Source organism: Gobius niger (genome assembly GCF_951799975.1).
Source record: "Gobius niger genome assembly, chromosome: 13".
NCBI lineage: Eukaryota > Metazoa > Chordata > Actinopteri > Gobiiformes > Gobiidae > Gobius > Gobius niger.
Window position 1 is genome coordinate 24647669 of NC_136864.1, and position 23665 is coordinate 24671333.

At 40.8% G+C, this 23665-nt stretch overlaps 2 protein-coding genes across 2 annotated transcripts in view; both read left to right on the forward strand.

Annotated features, from left to right (window-relative positions):
- The first annotated feature begins 75 nt into the window (after nucleotides 1–75).
- atg9b (autophagy related 9B) lies at nucleotides 76–12499 on the forward strand. Its single transcript, XM_079569390.1, has 14 exons — nucleotides 76–782; nucleotides 916–959; nucleotides 1447–1511; nucleotides 1878–2048; nucleotides 3927–4068; nucleotides 5131–5879; nucleotides 6322–6475; nucleotides 6957–7136; nucleotides 7229–7474; nucleotides 8619–8860; nucleotides 8948–9041; nucleotides 9153–9243; nucleotides 11435–11586; nucleotides 11728–12499. Exons 1-13 carry the CDS (start codon nucleotides 674–676, stop codon nucleotides 11566–11568), a joined length of 2421 nt encoding a protein of 806 aa, XP_079425516.1. The 5' UTR covers nucleotides 76–673; the 3' UTR covers nucleotides 11569–11586; nucleotides 11728–12499.
- Nucleotides 12500–18993: 6494 nt separating this feature from the next.
- The window catches only part of obscnb (obscurin, cytoskeletal calmodulin and titin-interacting RhoGEF b), a 77140-nt gene continuing 72468 nt past the window's right edge, over nucleotides 18994–23665 (forward strand). The window contains exons 1-2 of the mRNA XM_079569498.1: nucleotides 18994–19085; nucleotides 20511–21573. Of these exons, the coding sequence (XP_079425624.1) occupies nucleotides 20523–21573 (1051 nt within the window). The 5' untranslated portion in view covers nucleotides 18994–19085; nucleotides 20511–20522. The remainder of the gene's footprint in view (nucleotides 19086–20510; nucleotides 21574–23665) is intronic.

A 23665-nucleotide genomic window follows, 5' to 3' on the forward strand; every position in this document is an offset into this window, starting at 1 on the left:
TCATTTTGGACCAAGTGAAACTACAAGTACGTACAGGAAGTGGCGCAGCGCCGAACCCGGAAGTTGCGTCATTTGCGTTTTGTTGACATTTGTTTGTGTAAGACAAAAACAGTGGACGCGCACGGAGGATGGTGTATTTTTGGACACTGCTTGACCTCGACAGGCGCTGAAAAGAGGGACCTCGCTGCGATTCCAACACAGCTTTGTAAATTTGAAGTCGTCGGACCAAGAAAGGGCAGCGGGCTGAGCTAAAACCACAGTAAAGCTGAGCAGATGGACAGAGCAAGTGGCGAACAAAACAAAACCGTGTCACCCTGACTACACGAGAGAGGCTGAATCATCCACAGCCTATCATCCCCAGCATCGCAGATTTAATGGAGATCTGATATTTTATGACATATATCTGAATCGGCTACAGCCATCGCCCGTTTAGCTTCGTGGCTATCGTAATCTGTCCCGTGTTATTACGCCGTTATTATGTTATGCATCTCCGCCAGACTAGCGTGCTAACAGTGAGCTAGCGTTAGCTCTAGCTGCCCTTATTTGAACTGCTACATTTACAAGGCGATCTGCGACAAAATGTAGCGGGATGTTTTGTATGAAAATAGCCCAAGACAGCGCTCACTAAATGTAGATTCACTTAAGGAGTGGGCATGAGAATGTAAAGAAAACAATGGCGAACTTTGAAGCGTATCAGGAGTATCAGAGAATAGAGGATTTTGAGGAGGACTCCCCACCAGGAGAAGAAGATCTGCTGGTACACGTGCCCGAGGGCCTCAAAGGTAGTAAACAATGATTGCGTAATAACATGTTTTTTACTCATTGCTGATACAATTTATTTGACTGTTTATTACTACACGTGACTTGCGTTTTAGGATCTAATGACTCATGTTGTGTTTTTGTGCGTTTTTTCAGACTCATGGCATCACATAAAGAACCTGGACAACTTCTTCACAAGAATATCCTTTTGTCCAGTTCTGTAATTCGAACATGAAACATTTTCACGGTGACAGTGCAATATAGCAATACTGATATTATAGGGATATTTCACTAAACCATTTCAACACAATATGTTTCCATTCTAGTTAAGCACACATTGTAGGTAACTAGTTTCTCAGCCAATTGTGTCAAAACAAGGCATCAAACACTACATCAGAACCAAAACAAGACTAGAATTGAACTAAATTAGGACATGTTTAACTAAAACTGAACTTAGTTTCCCCCAAAAATGTGTTATCTCAGTCAGATGAAGAATTTAGTGATATTGCGATATAGTGTGGCCTCTTGCGATCCAGATATTGCATCACCTAATATCACAACACAATATTTTTTATAATATATATAATATATATATAATATATTGTCCTGCCATCATTTCTCCGTATTCCCCCTCAGTCGTAGGCCATTTGGTTCTCTGTTCTTGTTTTCCTTGACCTATTTATCTACATCTATCATTTCCACCAAAAGAATGGATTCGCTTGTATGATGCTGACCGAGTTTTTCGAGCTTGTGTGAGTCTGGGTTATGTTATGTTTTCCGTTAATGAATGTGTCTTTATCGGCTCACAACAGATACAACTACAAATGCTTGTACTGCGACTTCATGTATGACACAGGGAATGTGCCTGTGGATGTTATTGTAGACACATGCTCCAGGCCTAAGCATGAACAAGCTCAACCAGATGATTTGAATTGTTCCTGATGACCCCAGTTGCTACAAGTCAAGTTAATTCTTGCTTCTGGAGCTTGTTTTGTGTAATAGGTTGGAGAATTACTAAAATGTATAATTTAGTTAATGATGAGTTTTCAAAAAGTCTGCTCAACTTAATAGTGTTAGTGTTATCTGATTTCTATCCCTTTTTCTTCTGACCTAAATAGTCAATTATTGTTCGTCGTCACTTTCACGACCTTCCTCGTCAACTGCGTGGAATATGACGTCCTATTCGCCAACCGACCCGTCAATCACACCGAACCAGGGCACAATCCATTGGACCGAAACAAAGTCACCCTCCCTGATGCCATCCTACCAAGCCAGCAGTGCACCCAGAGGTAATTACACTCAAAAACCTCCCTTTTGACTGCTTGGAAAGGGGATTGTAGTCTTAATTCCTCCTTTTGACGCTGGTTAAAAGCTTTGTTATCTCTCGCAGACAGTTCTTTAGAGGAGTCTATTGTAGCCGGCTTAATACACTTTTAATCACAAGCCTGTAATTCTTGTGGGATATTTTTCAGACCATAAGATAGAAGTCGGCGTCCCAGGCTGGAAAATTGGCAGTGGCCTATTAATCTATAGCCGTGGGCCGTTTGCTTCAGCCTGAGACATGCCTATTTAAAACAAGATATCTATGGTTCCATGAAAAGGGGGTTTGTTGCAGTATTACAGGCATAGATGACTTTTGAAATTAAAAATGAACCATTTAATAGATACAAAGACCTCAGATCAAAGCTTTCAACTTCATGTCATACATTTTCTAACTTACGTTATGAGCTGAGACAAAGTTTTAATTGTACTATTACCTAATTGAAATGATTGTGTGTGAGAAACCAACCGTGGATGATAAATGGTTTGGTCAGTTTCAATTTGAACCATTATAATAATAATAAGGAGCTCAAATTCTAAAACTTGAGCCTCAGTGCTTATTTTAATGGATTTTGTAGCACTTGTAGATATGAATTTGTGTGTATCCTTGAGGTGGAGTTTGACTTGTGTTGTGGGCAGTATATTTTTCCCATCCCCAAAGCTTCCTCGTTCTCTGGTTGGCTCTAGGGTGTCATTTAAGATTGGTTGTTTATCACATCTAGTTGCTCTTGATTGCGACATTCCTTGTACTTATAGTTGTCCACACGACGGCATTTAAGTGCTATGTGTCCCTGCTTACTTCAGGGAACAGAGACGTGTAATTGATAGCTCTGCTGAGGTAAAACTGTCGTGCCGGCACACTGTGGTGACTGCACTGGGCCAGCAAGATGACACTCTACCGAGGAACATTTTCTGACAGTACTTGTCCTGGCATGTCTTTCCAAAACACAGGCTTTTCTTCATTTCTATATTTTATATAATTGTGTATGTACAAGCAATTTATTATCATAATGATGCATAATTTCATCATTTGTAATGGTCTTTTTTTTCATAGCAACATTGTGCAATGTCACTAAGCCTAAAATGTGACTCTTAAGCTTATGTTTATCAGAGTGTAAGTGAGTGTTAGGCTGCTAGTATGGATTACTGCTAAGAAGGTTTTGACATGGAGTACTTAGAAGTTTTTATTTGTATAGAGTTAAAGTGAACAAGCAGACCTGAGTACTCAGAATGAATTGGCTCAAACTCACATACCAACCTTACATGGAAAAAAAAAACAGATTTTCATGTGACTTTCTAGTCAAACATGGTAATGCTCACTTGGAACAAAGCGAGCTGCACTGGCAGAAGCACAGTTTACTCAAGTCTGAGCTTTGTTTCACACATTCTCATCAGAAAGGACTCACCGAGCTGATGTGTTGATGACGTACAAACCCTTTAAGTGATATAAAATCCACAACGTACAGTAGTTTTAGCCTGTCCTTTAGATACCGTCAACAATGATAAAACAAATGAATAGAACACAAAGCCTTGTATAAATTATAGTTCAAACTATATTGATACATCAATTGCCTACAGAAGCATAAGTTAATATTTAGGTGGGAATATAGGCTGAAATACAATGTTCACATTTGTTTAACCGTCATGTTGCTGATATAATACCTACTTAAAATAAGGTGTATGTTTCTGGGTAAAAAAGAAGGTGACGAATCAGCTTTCTTTGAGACTCTTGATATCGTCTGTGTGGTTGTGATCATGTTGTGTGTGACTGACCGGCTGTTAGTCATGTTATTATTTATAGACTTAACAAACCACATTTGTGGTTGTTTTGCTTCTTTCATCTCCAGGATTCAGGAAAACAGCTGGATAATATTTCTTCTCATCATGGCGGCAGTATTCTGGATTTATCGACTTATCAAAGTGTTTTGTAATATCCTGAGCTACTGGGAAATAAGGCAGTTCTACATCAAGGCACTGAAAATCAGAATGGTAAGAAAACTGTCGGCTCATAATACATTTTTGCCTTACCTAAACCTAACCTCTCACAGCAAAAAGTGCAGTTTTTGCACAATAACCATAACCACATATTTTCTCACTTGTTATGATTTATGGACATTTTAGATGAAAACGAATATTATGCCTTGATTTGTTTGCCTGATAAACCACACCCACAACCTGTTCTCAAACAACGGCATTAAAAACTATTCTGATTCTGATTCTCTGCGTGGAAGAAGGTGAGTCTGGACATACACGGTAAACAAGTGACTAATTGGAGGCTGAGCCCGAACCAATCACGACCGTCACAGAGAATTGACAAGGTTATGTCACTCACTGCATTGTTCTATCAACAGTGACACGTGCAGAAGTTATTGGCCAAAACTAATCATGGATGAAGGAGTCGAGGATTTTGCCTCCGCGTTCTCGCGAGTTTATATTCAGTTCATATTTTCTGAATTGGACTACAGCTGTCGTCATGTCGGCTAATTGCTGATTGGTTTATTTCACTGACAATCTGTGCATGCTAGGCCCGCCCCTTCAAACTGCTCCAATTGCTCTGTTACCAGACTAACTTCCCTGCGTAGAATGGACACGGAATAGTATGGCAGAGACAGGCAATTAATTTGTGCATTTGCGTAAAATACAATTTGCCAACAAAGAGGGTCTTTAATGAATACAGACACCGAAGAGCAAGTGTATGCTAGAGACTAGTATGTAGCTATTTGTGGGCAAATGTACAGTTTGAAGTTGTGTATTTTATAGTCATGGGGCCTCAAATCTGAGATGTAAATGACAAAGTGTTGCATGAGTAAAAACTTTGCAAATGACTATGCTGCTGATTCTCTTTTGCATATGCTACTCTCTTTGCACAAGAGTAAATAATAAGTCTATACGAAAGTTGAAACAAGTTCAAAAGGCGTGTTTCTCATCTTGGAGGTTCTTCTTGAACAGGTTTCTTGCATAAATTTCCAGTGTGACCTGAATTTAGGCTTTGCTCAAGGGTTAGGCTGTGTCATGGCTGTGGCGTAATGTGTTTTTTGCTCTCTTCCCCAGGATGAACTATGCAACTTCACCTGGCAGGAGGTCCAGGACCGCCTCATCAGCCTGCAGCGCGAACACCAGATGTGCATTCACAAGAAGGAGCTGACCGAACTCGACATCTACCACCGCATCCTCCGCTTCAAGAACTACATGGTGGCTATGATCAACAAGTCCCTGCTGCCGGTGCAGTTACAGCTCCCCCTGATGGGCAATGTAGTGTTCCTCACCCAGGGCCTCAAGTACAACTTCGAACTCATTCTCTTCTGGGGTCCTGGCTCGCTTTTCCAAAACAAGTGGAACCTCCATCCCAAATACAAGCGCAGCGGGAACAGGCTGGAGCTCGCGCAGCAGCTGAGTCGGGTCATCCTGCTCATCGGTTTGGCCAATTTGCTCCTCTGCCCGTTCATCCTGGTGTGGCAAGTGCTTTACGCCTTCTTTAGCTACACAGAAATAATCAGACGAGAACCAGGAAGCCTCGGGGCGAGACGTTGGTCGCTGTACGGCCGTTTGTACCTCAGACACTTTAATGAACTGGATCACGAGCTGCACGGGCGGCTGGGAAGGGGATACAAAGCCACGTCGAAATATATGAACTCCTTCACCTCACCCATGCTCACCGTCCTGGCCAAGAACGTGGCCTTCTTCTCCGGCTCGGTTTTGGCGGTGCTCATCTCGCTCACGGTCTACGATGAGGACGTGCTGACAGTGCAACACATTCTGACTGCTATCACTGTCCTGGGCGTGGTCATTACCATAACCAGGTGAGAGCGTTCGTAGGGAAGTCTGGCCTCCTCCATCCATTATCCACTAAAAATGTATAATCAGAGGAGTAGAGCAGTCTGTATTATGGTATAGGTTTTTTTTTTTACGTAGCAATTTACCACAGTAGTTCCAATACCAGGTGAAACATTATTAATAATAGTAATGACTTGGATTTTGATTGTACTTAACAACAAGCTTGACTTTTCAAAGCAACTTACTCATACGACATGCAAAGTATGCGAAGTGTCTTCATCGAAGCTACGGAGCTACGCATTAAACAAAACATGACGGACGTTGACTTTAAATCCCGAGACGCTTTAGTGTAAGGGTTTGGACTCTCTTGAATTCCATTATGAACTTCCTAAATTCCCCTTTTTGTGCTGCCTGTGACTCCTGTTGAAAGCCCAATGTCTTCTGTGTTTTGTCCCCGTGTGGTGCCAGGTCCTTCATCCCAGATGAGCATATGGTGTGGTGCCCTGAGCAGCTGCTGCAGTGTGTGCTGGCACACATTCACTACATGCCCGACCACTGGAGAGGCAACGCTAACAAGAGCGAGACCCGCGACGAGGTGGCACAGCTGTTCCAATACAAAGCGGTAAGCAAAGCGCTGATTGGAAAGGAGCATCACACCTGAGGCATGGCAACTAGAGCAGCATCGAAATGACAGGTTAATTTGGGGGGAAACAGGCCCATTCTGTTCCATTACAATGCTTATCACAGGACTGCTGTCTGTCTTCATTGGGCTGAGGGAGAGAGATGTCATTATTTAGTGAAGGATATCTACCACATATACATATAAAGGGTTAGTTTAATGGTATCTGTACACATATTTCATGGGGTGGGTTATTTAGATTCAAATTAAAGTTGTGAAACATACTTTAAAGTCATGCATCTCATCTATTAGGATGTGATAAAGAAATTGTGAGAGCTATAAATGCTTAAATTGAACTTCCTCCCTTTGTAAACGTTTGAGCACGGAAGAAAGGGGGTACGACGCCTTTAAAACATCGATGTGGAATTATGTAGATGACAATATACACTAGAAGCTTTGTAATAGTAATGTTTGCCCAAACCAGGTGTTCATCTTGGAGGAGCTGCTCAGTCCGATAGTCACGCCCTTCATTCTGATTTTCCACCTGCGGAACAAGTCTCTGGAGATCATCGACTTCTTCAGGAACTTCACTGTAGAGGTGGTGGGGGTCGGAGACATCTGCTCCTTTGCTCAGATGGACATCAGGCGCCATGGAAACCCAACGGTAAGGGCTAGCTTCTTATGTCAGAGGTCCTGAACTGTTGAAGGAGGGGATTTGAAAGACAGGCGGTTCTGACTGTAACCGTTGCCTTGCAGTGGATGTCCGAGGGCCAGACGGAGGCCTCCATTTACCAACAGGCAGAGAACGGCAAAACGGAGTTGTCCCTGATGCACTTCACCATAAAGAACCCGCGCTGGCAGCCCCCGCAGGAGAGCTCCGTGTTCATCAGCCACCTGAAGGAGAAGGTCCATCACGACGCTCTAACTGGGCCCAGCACACAGCAGCTCCTGTCCGAGGCTCCGCTCTGCACCTCCCTGCAGTCCCACGAATCTGCCACTGGGGTAAGTCGATCAAAAGATAAGATGGAACTTTATTGATCTTACAATGGAGAAATTCACTGAGCTATATCAGCTCTCAAGAAACACTCCAGGGGTGCAAATAGTAAATGAAATAGAAAATGAAGCTCTGTTTGGTGCAATAACGAATGGTTTAAACTTTAAATAAAAAACGTAGCATCTGTTGTTTAGCAGTTAAAGTGTATTTAACTTGATTATAATACAGACGGCATCGCTGGAATCACCCATATATGGTCATATTTGAAGCAGTTGAAGATAAAAATCTTTCTTTAATTACTCCTAAACTTCTTTAACAAATGCTGAATTATTAATACAGTTTTCTACCTAATAAAGATACAAAGACATGGAGAGGAGCAAAAAACAGCCCATAATTACCTAAATGACGGAGAATGCTAACATGATGCATCATGCTACATGCTAACGCTAGCTACGTTTTTTCGCTTCTACAATCTGTTCAAAAATCATCCATATGGACCCGATTTAGACTTGACATTATTTCTGTGTGATAAAAGTTTATATTCTGCCAGAAAATGGCAAAAAATTGTATTTCCCAAAACATGCTTCCTTCCCCCTCGGCTAGGCCACGCCCCCTTGTATGACGCGTTGCCTTGTGTATGTATATTGCAATTGTTTTTGCCTAAGAATAGCATATTTACATCAACAGACCGCTATACTTAGATCATAATACTTCACACTATTATAGCAATACATTTTATACAACTCCGGGACAAGGATGTCATTTTCTGAATTTGAACAAATTTTCGGCTTCTTAAAACCCAATACAGAAGACTACTTTTGCTTATGAGAGTGATGTGTGCTGTAGTTCTTTATTGCGTTTGTACTATGGCTGCACAATACATCGCCAAATGATCCCAATATTAGGAGACGCAATATCCAAATGTTATATAGTTTCTGACTGAGATCTTCAATTTTTTTTGTTAAACACAATAATGTGTGGCATCTTAGAAATGTGCAATGGTCCCGATTTTTTTTCTTCTTGGCTCAGATAAGATTCAGCAAGTCTTGTTTTGACCGAAATTTTTAATTTTTAATTCAGCAAAACAATAATAGCGTTGTCTTTTCTCTTCTCACTCTGACGTATCCGTAACAGTCCTGTATAATTTTGCAGCCTGAAAACCTCCTGGCCAGCGTGTTGGCTCACCCCATGCTGACCGCATCCGGGCTGCAGGGCCGCGAGCACCAGTTCATCCCTCCCAGCACCGCCGCCTCTGCCGCTGCCAGCGTCCTGGCCTCCCTGTCCACCTCGCAGATCCACGGGCACGCCAGCAGAGGGCGCCCCCACGGCCTGCTGCCCACCTCCATCCACCCAGAGAGCACCATGTACCACAGCGCCCACACCAACAACGACAGGTACGGTATTCGCACGTCTGTCAGTGGAGTGTGCTGTTTATACAAGAACATCAAAACAATAATGCTAATAACAACGTGTTCTTTCAGTATGTCAAACAGTGACTTCCGGATAAGAAGCAACGCACTGCACTCGGAGTTTGCCTCAGCAGAGATGAGCCTCCATGCCATATACATGCATGAGGCAAGTTTCCATTTTAAAAAAACCCAGAGAAAACAAGCGTTACAAGTCAACACTGAAGTTTTACCGTTAATTGTCCAAATGTTTTAAAAAACGTATCTTCTTTTCTTCTAGCTCCACCAGCAGACCTCTCATCCCCAGAGACTTTCAGGACATTGGCAGAACCCAGTTCCAATGAGAGATCTCCATCCTCAGCATCACTCTGGTATTGATATCTTTTATCCTATCCATGACTTTTCACACGTTTTTTATTGTTATTTATTTCAGTTCTGTTCATCACAGAGCTACCAAAATCACACAAAAGGTATATTAGAGTGTCTAGTTTCATAATTTAAAAAAACTTGCGGAAAAAAGATTTTCCGTTTTTGGCACTCAGCGCATGGGAGCGGAAAACACGTTTTTTCCGTTTTTGACACTCAATGTGTTAACATACAAAACAAAAGTCATAACTATTATTAACATACAAATACAGTTATGGCGTCATTGAATTCTACATTCACATTCTCAGAAACATCAGTGTGGTAATAGTGGATCTGTTGTCTTAACCAGTTCTAAATGGTTTCCACTTGAGTTTGTTGATGCGATACCTAAGTCACTCCTGTCCGTTTGCTCTGAATCCGTAAATTTCACCGGTTGGCTCTTACTGTAATACGGACACAGTTGCAACAGTCTCTCTTGATACGAGAGTAACCTGTCAAGTAGGGCTGAAACAACTAATCGATTAATCGACAACTAATCGATTACTGAAATAGTTGTCAACTATTTCAGTAATCGATTAATCGTTTTCTAGTAAACACAGACTAAAATAGAGCTAAAAAGACATGACAATTATGTATTTTGGATGAAAACCTACTTTGTATTTTTAAAGTTCGGGTCTGCAGTGTTTTGTACATTGTAAATTTAATAAATATCTGTCTTTGTCTCAACCAATCAGAAAGCAGAATTAGCACAAAGAGCCTCCTACAAACGTTTACTTTAAGTTTACTCCATCAACATGTCCTCAAACGGTGCCACTTTAGCTTTATGTGATAAAATTAAAAAAAAAATACAATTTCCATGCACCTTTCACAGTCAAGCGATTAATCGATTAATCGTAAAAATGATCGGTAGATTAATCGATTACCAAAATAATCGTTAGTTGCAGCCCTACTGTCAAGTAACCTTTTCCGACCCCATATGCCGATGGTTTTATTAATCTCTTCTGAGGTGCATCTGTACATATTTAAAACCGCAAAGTCGAGATCATGCGGCATGATTTCCACCACTTTCCTCAGGACAAGTATACTTATCATTCGGATCAGATTGGACCACACAGCAGAGAGTGTTGATCCCATCTCTAATGTCTTCTTCACCAGGTCAATCACACTGTCTTCATCCTGTTTGTCTGAAGCCAAATGTCTGTCATGGATCTGGGCGCGCTCATCTCTGCCAAGGGGTTGTGTGACAGACATTAGACAACACAGTTAAGCTCCCTCATCGACAGTGTAAACGTTAATCAGTGGCCACTTCAGCTTCAGATATTCTCCCATTTCTGTAAAGCTTCTCTCTTGCTGCTTCGTAGTCATAGGAGCCGGTGTCCTTCAGAATTGACTTGGCTAGACAGAGCCTGTGTAACATCACTGTCAGACATCTCAGCCCGAGGCTGTTTATCAGACATCTTAGAAGCTGCCCTCTCCGAGTGCCTTGACATATCAGTGCTTCTTTTTCCCTGGGAAGAAATGTGTCTGTGCAAAACTACAGTCTCTTCCTTGGTTGGTGAGCAGAAAAAAAAATCTTGCAGAAGTTGCAGTTGCTTGAAGCCAAATTTGTACTTTCAGCTTAGTGCATTTGTCTTTGAAGATTTGTCTTCTTCTTTATTGATTTGTCGTCGGGTTGACTCTCGCCGGTCTTGCCTTCAGAGATTTTATCCCCAAAGCACTGCCCGTTGCCCCCTTGTCTTGCCCTTTTCGGTTATTTCCAGGAAACATCCTTCAGTCACTCACTAAATCTGTCAGCTGGACAATAGGTCCAATATTGCACAAAAGTTACTTCCGGATCAGACACATTCTTCCACTCTTAATGTACTGAAATGTTCGCACACACACATGTACAGTGGATGTTTCCATAGGTCTGAAAACCTCATTCCATGGTTGAATTAGGAAATACACGGATGAAAATTTCTATTAATGTGAACAATGAAGCAAGTTATAGATGAGACATTTCCATAACACAAAATATCTAGCAGTTTTAAACGCTTTTCTTGGCAGCAGAGTCTTTCGATTCTAGGGATTTTTGCCCTTTCTTCCTTACAAAAGTAATTCAATTGAATCCTGAATGATTACTTTGTGCACCCCTCTGCAGTAAGTATAAACAGACACAGCCTCAGTGATTCAACTGTACTTATACTTCTTTCCCAGGTGGACTCAGCCTCTCCATGCCCGCTCCTGTCCACCTCGGAGGCTGGAGAGAAGAGGATGAGGAGGAAAATGAAGATGATCAAGAGATTAACAGCGGTTCTACTTCCAAACAGGACGCTGGGGGGAGCTGCTGATGCCTTACGTCATATAAGGTATGACTTACATTTCGTCTTGCATTTTGGAGCTCAACCAGGTCTATAACAGAACTATAGTGAGAAAAACCTAGCGTGAAACAGGCGGTGTACCACAGTGTGAGAACCACTAATGTTGTATCTGATTTCTTTCTTTTTCAGTGTTTACATTCAACTTTCTTCAGTGAACATCGTGGCCTTAGAAGATCTTGATTTGGGATATAGCGTGGACCTTTCGGACACCCATCGAAGCTTGCGTCAGGGCGGGCCCGTTCTGTAAAAAGGAAAACCACTGTCTCACGGCACCTTTTTGCCTGGTCCTGTCCCGAGCTACGACAGACCACGGCATCAGGGAAAACTTTTTTTTTTTTTCGGTCTTCCGTCCGCTCCATCGAAATACATGCCATGTTCTTGTACAGACAAACTGTGTGAAGTGTGTGACAGAAAAACGCTCACCTTGTGGAGGTTTTCAAGTAGGAATTTCATTTAGGTGTTCACAATGTCTCGTTTGTGTTACCGTCTCTGTACATCAATAACTCTATTTTATTATGTAGTGGCAGTCTGATACTAAAATCGTCAAAAAACGTGGAAAAAAAGGAACATAAATTTTGGTCTTACATATAACAGCAACAAGCAGAATAAACAGAAAGGTATGCATACTTCCTGAACCCACCTCACTATTTTAACATGACCCTCACCTCACTTGTAAATACACTACGGCTTCTTATTTAAGCTTTTAGTTTTAACCTACTGAAACGCACCGATAAAAAAGCCGCATGCCTGGGTCATTGTCCTACTAGACGTAACGTACAAGCTTTGATGCTGCTACTGTGATCCGAATACATGTTTTAAACAGTATTGGATGAACTGACGAAAAAACATGGCCACCCACCTCTTGACTCGCTCTGGAGTAACATTTCCATTGGATTTTCTCCTTTTTGAAAGGTTTATAGAAGCAGGCACAACTACAAATCGTAGTGTGTTTGTTAATGAAACAACATATAAAAATGCGAAATGCTTACAATACTTTTTTTCAGTGCACAAAATTCCAGTTAAATATTTTAAATAAATATTTGTTTTGTGGTCGGTCACCACATAGAAATCATATAAACAGCGGACTTCTGTTAGCAAAAAGCTTCCTGGATCTGTATGAATTGCGCGTTCTTTCCCCGCACAAATGAATTGTGAAGCCAGTTCCTATATTTATGCATGGGGAGGTATGCTAAGTCCGTTTCATGGCTTTTTCCTATCATTAACAGATCATTAACATATTATGAGATGATGTTAAGTGGATATTGGCTGTGTATCCGACCTCATGAAAAGTAGAAACTTAAAGGAATAGTGTTTAGCATTGAGCTCAGAGGTCACTTTTATATGCGAATTCTTATCTAAAATGTTTCTCAAAATGTATTAATGATTTATAACTCAGCTTTGACCTAAATGTAGTGGGTTGACAACAGCTGAAAACATCTGGATTATTCATAATTTGCAGTGTATGATGGCTAAACGCTAACAGCTACGAGCGTGCATGCTAACTGTCCGCAGACGTTGGGATAGATTATTCTTTCTATGAGGAAGCAAATAGCAAATGAGTTTCCTTCAACCTTTATATGCAAGTTAGCCATTGTTTACAATCTTTTACCTGTATGGGAAAATAAATGGAAAATGTACTTCCAGAACCAGAGGGGAGGTCTCCGGGTGGGCAGATTTTGTTGCGTTCCATCGGACACAAACTAATGCAAGATGTCAAAAAAAGAGAGAGAAAAAAAAAGCCAGCTTCTTGCCTTAACACCAGTATAACATCTTCCTTTGATACCTCATTGGTGGTGGAAAAAAATATCTGTACCTCGTACTCATTTCACTATGTGTAAATATGAAGATACGTTTTGTTTTTTACAGTGTACAGATAAAGGCGCATCACTGACCTTGTTTTTACAGCAAGTTGTACATTTGTAATGCTAACTGACGCTTTTATGCGCTTGCTTTCCTCTAAATATCGGAGCCTCGCATCAGTGCTCCCTGTAAAAAAAAAAGAAGAAGAAGAAAAATGCGAGAAAGAGGATGAATCATGTCTGAAAACAGGGTGTGATTGCTTTTACAAATCGAGTATGGTGTTCTCACGCATGATGTTGTGCTAAGTGATAGTTTGGAAAGATTTACGACTCAAGCATTTCACAGTATTCGATTACACAGACAGTATGGGAAACCCTTGCTTTGCTTATTATTTATTATCTGTCCCCTAGTTATTTAATTAGACAAGCTTACTATTTATTGGCAAAGTATTTAAATTATATAGAAGACATTATTTACCTTTACCTAAATTGTATGTAGGATATATGCCCCACCGATGTTAAGAATGTTTTACATCACTTTTGAATCATCATAATAGTTCAAATACAAAAAGACGAGAAAGGCTTTGTTGCACGGAATGGTTCTGGCTAACTTCCTGTCGGCCGGTGTAGAGTAAACCCTACTTCCTGTCCACATTTTAATAAGATTTGAAAAGCAGGAATAAACTTAAATAAACGTTCCGCCGAGTGTGTTTCATAAAAATGTGTTCAAATAGTAGCGATATTTTACCATTTGTTAGTTTTGAAAGTAAAGTTAGCCTTTAGCTTCAAAGCTAAAACACTAAGTTATACAGTTCTCCTCTAGTGAAGTATTTACATCCTGAGTAAAGTTTTTAACATGTTGTAAGTGATTTTCCAACTGTTGCATGTTACATGTACTAGATATGTCTAGTACATGTAACAAAAGACATAGCCAAAAGACATAGCTAACCCTCTATAGGAATAAAACATGGACAGGAAGTAGTCGTTACCCCAGGAAGTTAGCATCACGCTGCTATGCTACATTCTGTGCACAAAGCCTATTCCACTGCATATTACTGTACGTTTGGCAGTTAGTAATTATTAAGATTTATCAACACTGCCAATTTATTAGGGATAAAAATCACCATTGTGATCATTGGAATATTGAACATTATTAGCCACTGTTCAGGTATAAATGCTTTATTGCATACGGTTATGTTGAGCAGTAGGAAATAATCGTTTGGAAAATAAATTGCAATCTACTTTAGTGTGTGTTTTCTCTTTAATACCCCCTAAGCTGTGTGTCATGGTTTTTTGAAAGCCAGCAAAAAACATTTCTTCAGAAATGTTTACAATTTAATGCAAAAATTACGAGTAATACTGAAATAGCATCCAGTTTAATCCCTTATTACGTAAGAACTATTACCAATTACGTACCCCATAGTGCTCGACACCATATCATGGATTGGGAAATGCTGATTGAACAAAATCAATGTAGATATAGAGATCTGGAATGCTCTGAATTTTCAGTTAATGTAATCATGTCAAACCAATGTTGATTTTAAAATGTACAATGCTTAAGTCATTTTGACAGCATCCTGTGTTGTATGTAATAACTGGCTAAGAGAGTTATTCCGCTGGTCAATTCTCTACTTTTAATTTTTTTTATTTTGGTTAATGTTAATATCTGGTTGTGGTTAGCTAGATACTGAGTGAAAATGGCGGATTTTGCCTAAGATACTCAAATATATCATCCGATCTTGAGCTCCATATTGTACTGTCCCTTTATGCACTGAGTTTTTCACATAAAGAGACACTTGCTTTTCATCCATTTCAGTAATATCTACACCGTGACAACTTTTATTTTGTCATTGTACGTATACAGCATAGCACATCCAACTATTACGCCCGTCCAAAATGTTTTCTGTTTGTCACTATTGTCAAATGCACATTCTTAATAGTATTGCGATCACTGCTTATCTGTGTGTTACCAATGCAGTGAGCTAACAGACACCGGCTGGAACAAGTCCCCATCTGTGTGTACAACTCCGTGTAAGGTTTTCATTTAAGCAGTGCCTTGTTGTTAAGGATTTGCTCACTGTGAAAAGCCATTTTAGATTTATTGTCACAGCTTGAGCACTGGATACTACATGTACCTTTTCATATCATTGGAAAAGTTGCTTGACGGACTAGTTGGCTCTTTGTTTATACTAACGGTGTTCCCGCACGCTACCACAGGACTATATATCCACAACATACCAGTCAAGGCGTCATCGTGACTGGCAAAGGTGCTACATTTTCAAAACTGAAATTGTGACTGTTTTGTTTTTGTTACATAGTTTGTCGTTTGGTTCCTAAAGAAAAACGCTAGCTAAGAAGAAGTCGGACATGCCAAAATGTCTTTGTTTTGGGCACAGCTTTATGACCCGTGTTATCTGTGTGTGAGTAGAAGAACCAAACCTATCTTCTCTGGAGTGTATTTAATCGTTTTAAGAGTGGCTGATGATGTGATGTTTACCTGAGAGAATAAAAAAAGAAAATCTACTGAATGAAACATGGTGTGTGCTTTTGAATCATTTCATGCCCTCTACTGGTGATTGTTTGTCAGTATCCAGCATCCAAAGTCAGTTTGACATTTATCCTGTGCGGTGTGAAAGGGATACAGTCTTAGTTTTGAATTACAAAGAGTGAGGCTATTCTAAAGGTCATGAAAGCTAAAGTATCCCTTGTTTACACTTACAAAATGTTCCAGCTCTGTTAACAGCAGGAAAGGTGCTACTGTATGTGGCTATAAACTCTGTACTTAAAGGCACACTGCGTAACATTTTGGGCTATAGTATAACCATTAATACTCTTACAAGTACATGCTCCTAAATTTAATGACCTATTTTGCAGTGAATAATCAAATCATTGATTTAGTTGACGACCTAACTTACTTGGGCTGAAACTCATATTTGGCTGACTTTAACCTCTTAACACCTGCCTGAACCAAGAGCATTTTATCCAGCATTAGGCCAGTGTAACATCTCATTTGAACGCACTTACATCTCATTTTTGTTACATTTTCATCGCTTTTCGTTACATTTTTTTGTCACTTTTTTGTCACGTTTTTTGTCACTTTTTGGTCAAAATGTTGGCTTTTTTTTTTCACTTTTTCCCCCGCTTTTTTGTCAAAAAAAATTGTCACTTTTTTTCACTTTTTTTTTTTCACTTTTTTTGTCACATTTTCATCCTTGTTTTCCTCTCAGTTTTGTTGATATTTACACACTTTTTCCAGAAGCTTTTGGATTGGGGTAAAGCCAAACTGTAGAGAAAATATGCTCTGTTCAGGTGGAGGTTAAGGGATTAATCAACATCTCCAGTAAAGTCTCATTCATTCAGGTGTCACAGCAAACGCACATATGTGTTCTTTTTTTTGTATTTTTAAAAGCTGAAAATAGAGTTTAAATTAAGAGCTGGTTTACATGGTCTTACAAAGCAGTCTGGGCATTAACAACGCAACAAAAACTAAACAGAAACACAGCTTCAAATGTTTTGCACATTAAAGTATAAGTATAGAAACGAAACAATGGCATTTGAAAGTGTCAGTTCCATGACTCATGTAAAGTAGTAAGGCCCTGGTCAATGAAACAGGAAGTTTAAAGGCCCTATACCTGCTTTTAGGGAGTGAGTAAATGAAACTGTGTATCTTTCCTTGCACAATTCTCACATCCCAATTGTTCTCAGGGATGAATTTATATGCACATAAATACAACATTCAGGGTCACTTTTCAGAGTCAGTGTAACAGAAATAAAAAACTAGCCTGTTCACAAAATGTATACAAATGCTTTATAAGATGCACATATGTCTGAGTTTACACTAAAGGAGGACAAAACACAATTTTGTTTGTTGAAGGCCTGTATGATCTTGCTCCTTAATCTTCTCAGATACAGCTCTAAAATATCACATGACAATGAAATAAACCCACTTGTTTTTTACGTTGCCAAATTTCCATAACGGATGTACTGGGCATGATCTTTTCCATTTGGTCTCACTTTGTTTCCAACTCATAATAAAGCAAAGCGAGCGCAGCAGCCAGGAGCAGATGGGAGGCGAGCAGCAACAGTGGATTACCGTGTGCTAGAGTTTCTGCGGTTTAAATCAGGGCCGAACGACCTGCTGCTGTCACTCACGCGCACCGGGGGAAAGCCCACTGCAGAGACACAGTGACTAAACACCATTCATCCATCAGGCGCCGAGTGAGAAGGACCTGTGTGCAACAAAATCGATTGGCCAAGTGACTAATGCCAGCAGCTCTGATTTATCTATATTCTTTATATTTAACATTTTTGAACATTTTATAACAACAAAAAACAAAGCATCAGCAACCATGTTTTTTTATTTATTTTGTGTGATGTATGATATGGTGCACATATTTTAACCATTACATGTTTGGTTGGATTAGGGCTGTACAATGTGATGTCATGTTGTAATCATGAGGAAGAACAGCTGATTCACACAGCTGTTCAAACCCACAGTGTGAGTGCTGCCTGTACACACCACTGTAAACATGGGCTACAAATGACACATTTGACACAACGTGAAAATCACATGAGAAAAATATGAGAATTTAGTATAATTAATTTGCGTAGATGATCAGATTATATTGTGTATCTCACTTGCTAAAAAAAAACATATAGTGTTTAGGCCAAGGATATTACAATGACATACAAATACAAGGCTAGAGGGCAGGCTCATTTTACAATTGCCAGATCATAGCAGGGTCCAGACTGACATAAATGTAGGTGCTCGTACTACTAAATAACTAAATATTTTTCAATGGATGGACCGGAGTGACCAGTTGGATCCGTGTCACACAAGTGACATAGTGTTCTTTTTGTAGTTTAGGAGAGGAACAGCCTACAAATAAAATGCAGTCTTTTAGACCTTTTCCTATTTAGTTCATTGTAAGATTATATTTATCTTAATGTAAAATATATTGCATGGCTGTAGAAGATTAATTTAAATATTGTAAATAATAGTGTAATTATTTGATTTTCTGTGGGAATGTTTGACTTGTATTATGGAGTAAATCAATTAATACAATTCTGAGGTAATCTGCTTAAATTATTCTCCAGTGCACTTAAATGAAAATCTTGAGTACATCAGTGATTTTTTTCTTTTCTTAAACATTTACATGTAATAGACAAATCCAGGCCTTGGTCTATATGTATGTATTCATAAGTAGGCAACTACTAGTAGTAGCAGTGGTAGTAACTATTACTGGAGTGCCTGTGTGTAAAGGCCTATTGACCTATGTGAAAAGTACACATGTACCCTAATACTAGTTCGTGTCTACTTCAAAAAGCCTGTGCATACAACAGTGTGTGGTCCAACCATGGATGCATTAGGCTGAACAGAGGCCAGTGTGCTCTTCTCCTGAGTCCGACCTCTCCACTCACTCCTATCTCTGCGGTAAATGACAAGTCTATTTTGGAAAAGAGGCCGCGCCAAAGTAGGCACGTCAGCTATTGGCATCAGGAGGCTCGAGAGAAGAAAGAAAAAAATAGGTCTGGTCAGCCGCCCACTGCAGGAGACTGGGGGATGTTCCACCACACTGGATTTACAACCATTTTACGGATATTTGAGCACAAACAGCATATTTCAGGTGGATTTATTTTAACATCTGAAAAAGGACATCAAGCGAACCACAGTGAAGAAGAACCAAGGTGAACTGAAGTCATTGAAGCTTAATATTATTGTGGTGTTTTTTTTTGTAATAGCATAAGCTACAATACATTAATGCTTACTGCAACATTTAACAACTCGTTGTTTTATTTTATTGATTTTTACTTCTATTGTGCCACAGTTTTGGACACTTTTACGCGCACCATTAGCGCAGCATTTTACTCAGGCTAGCTTACTCTCAGGGGACTTAGCTCAACAGCTGGACAAATTTTACATCGTCAACGAAATTAATTTAATAAAATAGTTCACTATGACGTTTGTACTTGCAGTGAAATATTTAAGTGCGCTTTATCAACCAGCTGATATCTTTTCTCTTCTACAAATGGCCATGGGCAGAGACGGGCCCTGACAGCTGAGGTTATTTTTGGGGGCAGGCAGTTCCAGCAACAGAGGTGACAAAGCAGGCAAATGTCACTGTGAAAGGCACATATCTGTGCAGCATGACCTTGTTATGCAAAATTGAGTCTGAAATGTTGTAATTATTGTTTTAATCACTCTTAATGACACGGCTGCATTGTTCTAATGTTAAAGTTGAACCAATGTGAAGCCTCACAAGCCAAGCCAACACTTAAGTCCTGTAGCCCAAAGAGTCCTGTGTGGCTGACACTGACATCCTGCTGTAAATGCCAAACTGAACTGAGGATTTATGTTTATTTTCATAGCATAATAGACGGCCAAAGGTCACCCACATAGATAGCCTGTATTAGCCTACTTCTAATCTGCACCAACTCAGGTCCTTCTAGTAGGCTACTATAGGCCTACATTTACTATGACTGTAGTAAAGTTATAAGAAATGAGTGTCCAAGTCTGAGTCTCTTGTCCGAGTTGAACTCCAAGTCCAAGCCTGTTAGAGTAACATAACAAGTCCATAGTCCAAGCTCGAGTGTTCCTAGTTCGAGATAACTTCTATAATTCTGGTGACAAATGACTGAAACACAAACCAATATTGTTCAGGGATAAAGTAATTCTACTTATTACCCACCACTGTAATTCTGTCTCGGAATTAGTTACTGTATGGTTTCTCGTATTTATATGTATAAACCAAGTTTTTAGATGCAAAATGAACACTAACCTGTTTTCCAACTATAGAGATTAGCAACAGTGTGGCAACAGAACAGAAGGCGCATGAGTGTCTGTTCTACATTGTTATTACTGCTTTTGTTTTGACACCGAGTCTGGAAACCCTGAAGCTCTGTTTAAAATGAAAAAGAATTGCATCCCCTCTATAATGCACTGGACTCAAATGTTTGTTTTTTCACATTGGAAAATGTATTTTTTTTTAAGTGGATGTACCTTTTGTAGTAGTGATATAAATACATTCCCCAGGGGATTGAAAAAATGCTGAACAACCACAGAGATGCATTGTAAAGTATTTCAGAATTGTAATAGAGTTTTTTCTTTCCCAGGAAGAACACATAATGGATCCCAGCCTGTTTGGTGGCGCCCCCAGGTTCCTCACCAGGCCCAAAACATGCTCCATGTGCACTGGGAAAGATGCCACCCTCAGCTGCACCATAGTGGGCAGCCCGACTCCCCTCATCACCTGGGAGAAGGACAAACTCAAGCTCAAATCCGGCGGGCGCTTCAAAACCGTGGATGATGGAGACGTGTACCGCCTGACCATCTACGAGCTATCGCTCGAGGACAGCGGCCAGTACATGTGTCGGGCCAAAAACAACGTCGGCGAAGCTTATGCCGCCGTGACCCTCAAAGTAGCTTTACCTGCGGAGATGGCACAAAGGGCGCCTGTATTTTTGGAAAAACCTACTTCTGCGCGAGTAGGTTTAGGCGGCGATGTTGTGTTCCACTGCAGGGTCGCCGCCCACCCAGAAGCCAACTTCGACTGGGAAAAAGACGGCCGCTACCTCGGTGAAAGCAATCGCATCAAGGTGGTGAGCGAGAACGACCTCAGTACTTTAAAAATCCAAAGCGTCCGCAACTTGGACAGCGGCACGTACACTTGCCGAGCCCAAAACTCAGTCGGACGGGCCCACGCCTCCGCTGCCCTGGTCGTCGACACCCAGGATTCCCGCCAGATCACCGCGGACAAATCCACCTCGCTCCTTTCTCACCTCCAAAAGCGCAAGGAAGAAATGAAGAAGGATATCGCAGTCTATCGCACCGAAGAGAGAACCTCCACCACCATCACGGATAGTTTGGACCTGCAGCTGAGAGCGACCATGTTGGCCAAGCTGCCCAAAGGCGTGTTCACCCGCACCTGCACCGTCACGGAGGGGAAGCACGCCAAGCTGAGCTGCTTCGTGACGGGGCACCCGAAGCCTCACATCATCTGGAGGAAAGACGGGAGTAACATGAGCGAGGGCCGCAGACACGTCATCTATGAAGACCAGGCGGAGAATTTCATCCTCAAAGTCCTCTACTGTAAACAGAGCGACAACGGGCTGTACACCTGCAACGCCACCAACATGGCCGGACAAACCTACAGTGCTGTGCTGGTCACCGTCAGAGGTAAGGTTTTTGAGAAGAGAATGGGGTAATGGGAGAGGATTCGAATCTCTTTTACAGGATGGCAGGGGATGATCATGGTGAACATGGGTCAATCCTTAAACCGAGCATTCACTTTATCACTTTAACCAGCGCTAACTTCCGCTACCATCCTGGTTAAAAAAATTGCGATGCTGGTGGTGAAGAAAAGGAGATGGTTCTGCCGCTGTGGAAGAAAGAGTGTTGAATAACAGAGATGAAATGTCAAGATGATGGCGGTGAGAGAGGGTATTGAGGTGAAAGGTTGAAAGGCAAAAGTAGAAGGCTGGGATTGACTAACAGATAATAGGAAGTTGGAACAAGGTCTGGAAAGTTTTGTTTTGTTGAACAACACTATCTTCAATGAAGGTTCGCGAGTCGTCTTCTGTACTCTGTAGTTGAAGTGTGGAAGGTTTCACCTCTCATCCAAAAGGATTCATCAGCGACACTGACTGATGAGAGGGTTAGGGTTAGGGTTAGGGTCAAGAACTTTCAGTGAAGATGGACAACTCCTGTACGACTGAGAGCCTACACACCCTTGAACAACACTATATTAAAATATGTTTAAGGCTAAGATTTAGTGGCATACTGTGTACAATATAGGTGAGTAGAGTAGCCGAAATATTTACAAAAGTGACACTATGAAGAAAAGAAATTAGAGCATAAAAGTCTGATTGTTGTTTTGTTGATGTAATTCGGCGCAAATGTAAATTCTCTTAAAATTCGGACATTTACAAATATCAGAGCTAATATAAATATGTGATTAACTGAATAAGGTAAAAGCTTAAAATTAGATAAAAATGACAAGGTCAAGGTCTTTTCTAGACACACCACCTATTGCTTAAAGCTACACTGTGTCAGCCAATAAAATGAATAAATACATTTTTTTTTTTACTACGAATATTTTTATTGTTGAAGAAGAATACCTGAAAACATGTTACAACCAAACATTTGCTGTCAGTGGTTCACGTCTCTTCAGACTGTAACTTTAAATGGTAAATGGACTCAACTTATACAGCACTTTCCTACCTTATCAGGCCCAAAGTGCTTTACAGTAAGGAACCAGTCACCCATTCACTCTCTCATTCACACTAGTGTACGCACACACTGGAGGCAAGTCAGGTGAAGTGTCTTGCCCAAGAACACAAGGACAGTGTGCATTTGTGGGAGCTGGGCTTCGAACCCACGACCCTCCGATCACGAGACCAAATGCGCCACCGTCGCCTGTACAGGGAGCGGGACGTCTCCAGCTCGTCTCCATGGTGATGTGGATTAAAGAGCCATTCTTTGATTACCCACGGCTAAAACAGCATTGTCCGTGTCTCGCTGGACGCTGGATGCTTGGGTGGTTAGCACAGCACTGTACTTAAGAAGCCTGAAATAAAATGTAGCCAGCGGGATGTAGAGGCGCCAACCTAACCGCCAATATGAACGCTGGGTCACTGAAAGGTCAAATACGCACTAATGTCAACTTTTTTAACATAAAGAGTTGCATAGTGCACCTTTAAAGGCACACTGCCTAACATTTTGGAAGATACTGTTGCCATTGATGCAAAACATAAAAATATCCATAATGAAATAAATGCTTGTGTTTATTCATTTCATTGACTAAAATGTTACAAAGTGTGGCTTTAAGTGAAGAGGGGGTATTATGCTTTTTTTAATCACATAGCACCAGTCTATAGCACACCACAATGATGACCAAACCTTCTGTTGGTCTGTAGATGCAGTAGATTAAAATAGCTGCCTTGTATAAAATTGCTCTCTCAAAATGGCTGTAGTGAATGTCTTGAAATAGGCCTCTGTCTCTTTAAGAACCTCTGAGCCTTTCCGACACGCCCCCTCCACACACTGTCTGTGGCATCAGTGGGGAGGGGGTTCTGCTGAGGAGCAGTGGTTGGTTACTCGGCTGGTGACGAAAGCTCGGAGGCGTCTCCAGGAGGTGGGGGCGTTCCTAGGAGGACTCAGGCAAACCTATCCCTAAAATGGCCGCCATCAGAGTTTTTACAGATTACTCAAAAATACGTGAATGAGCCAAGGCAACACTTCAGGCATGTTTTTAATGAGGGAATGACAT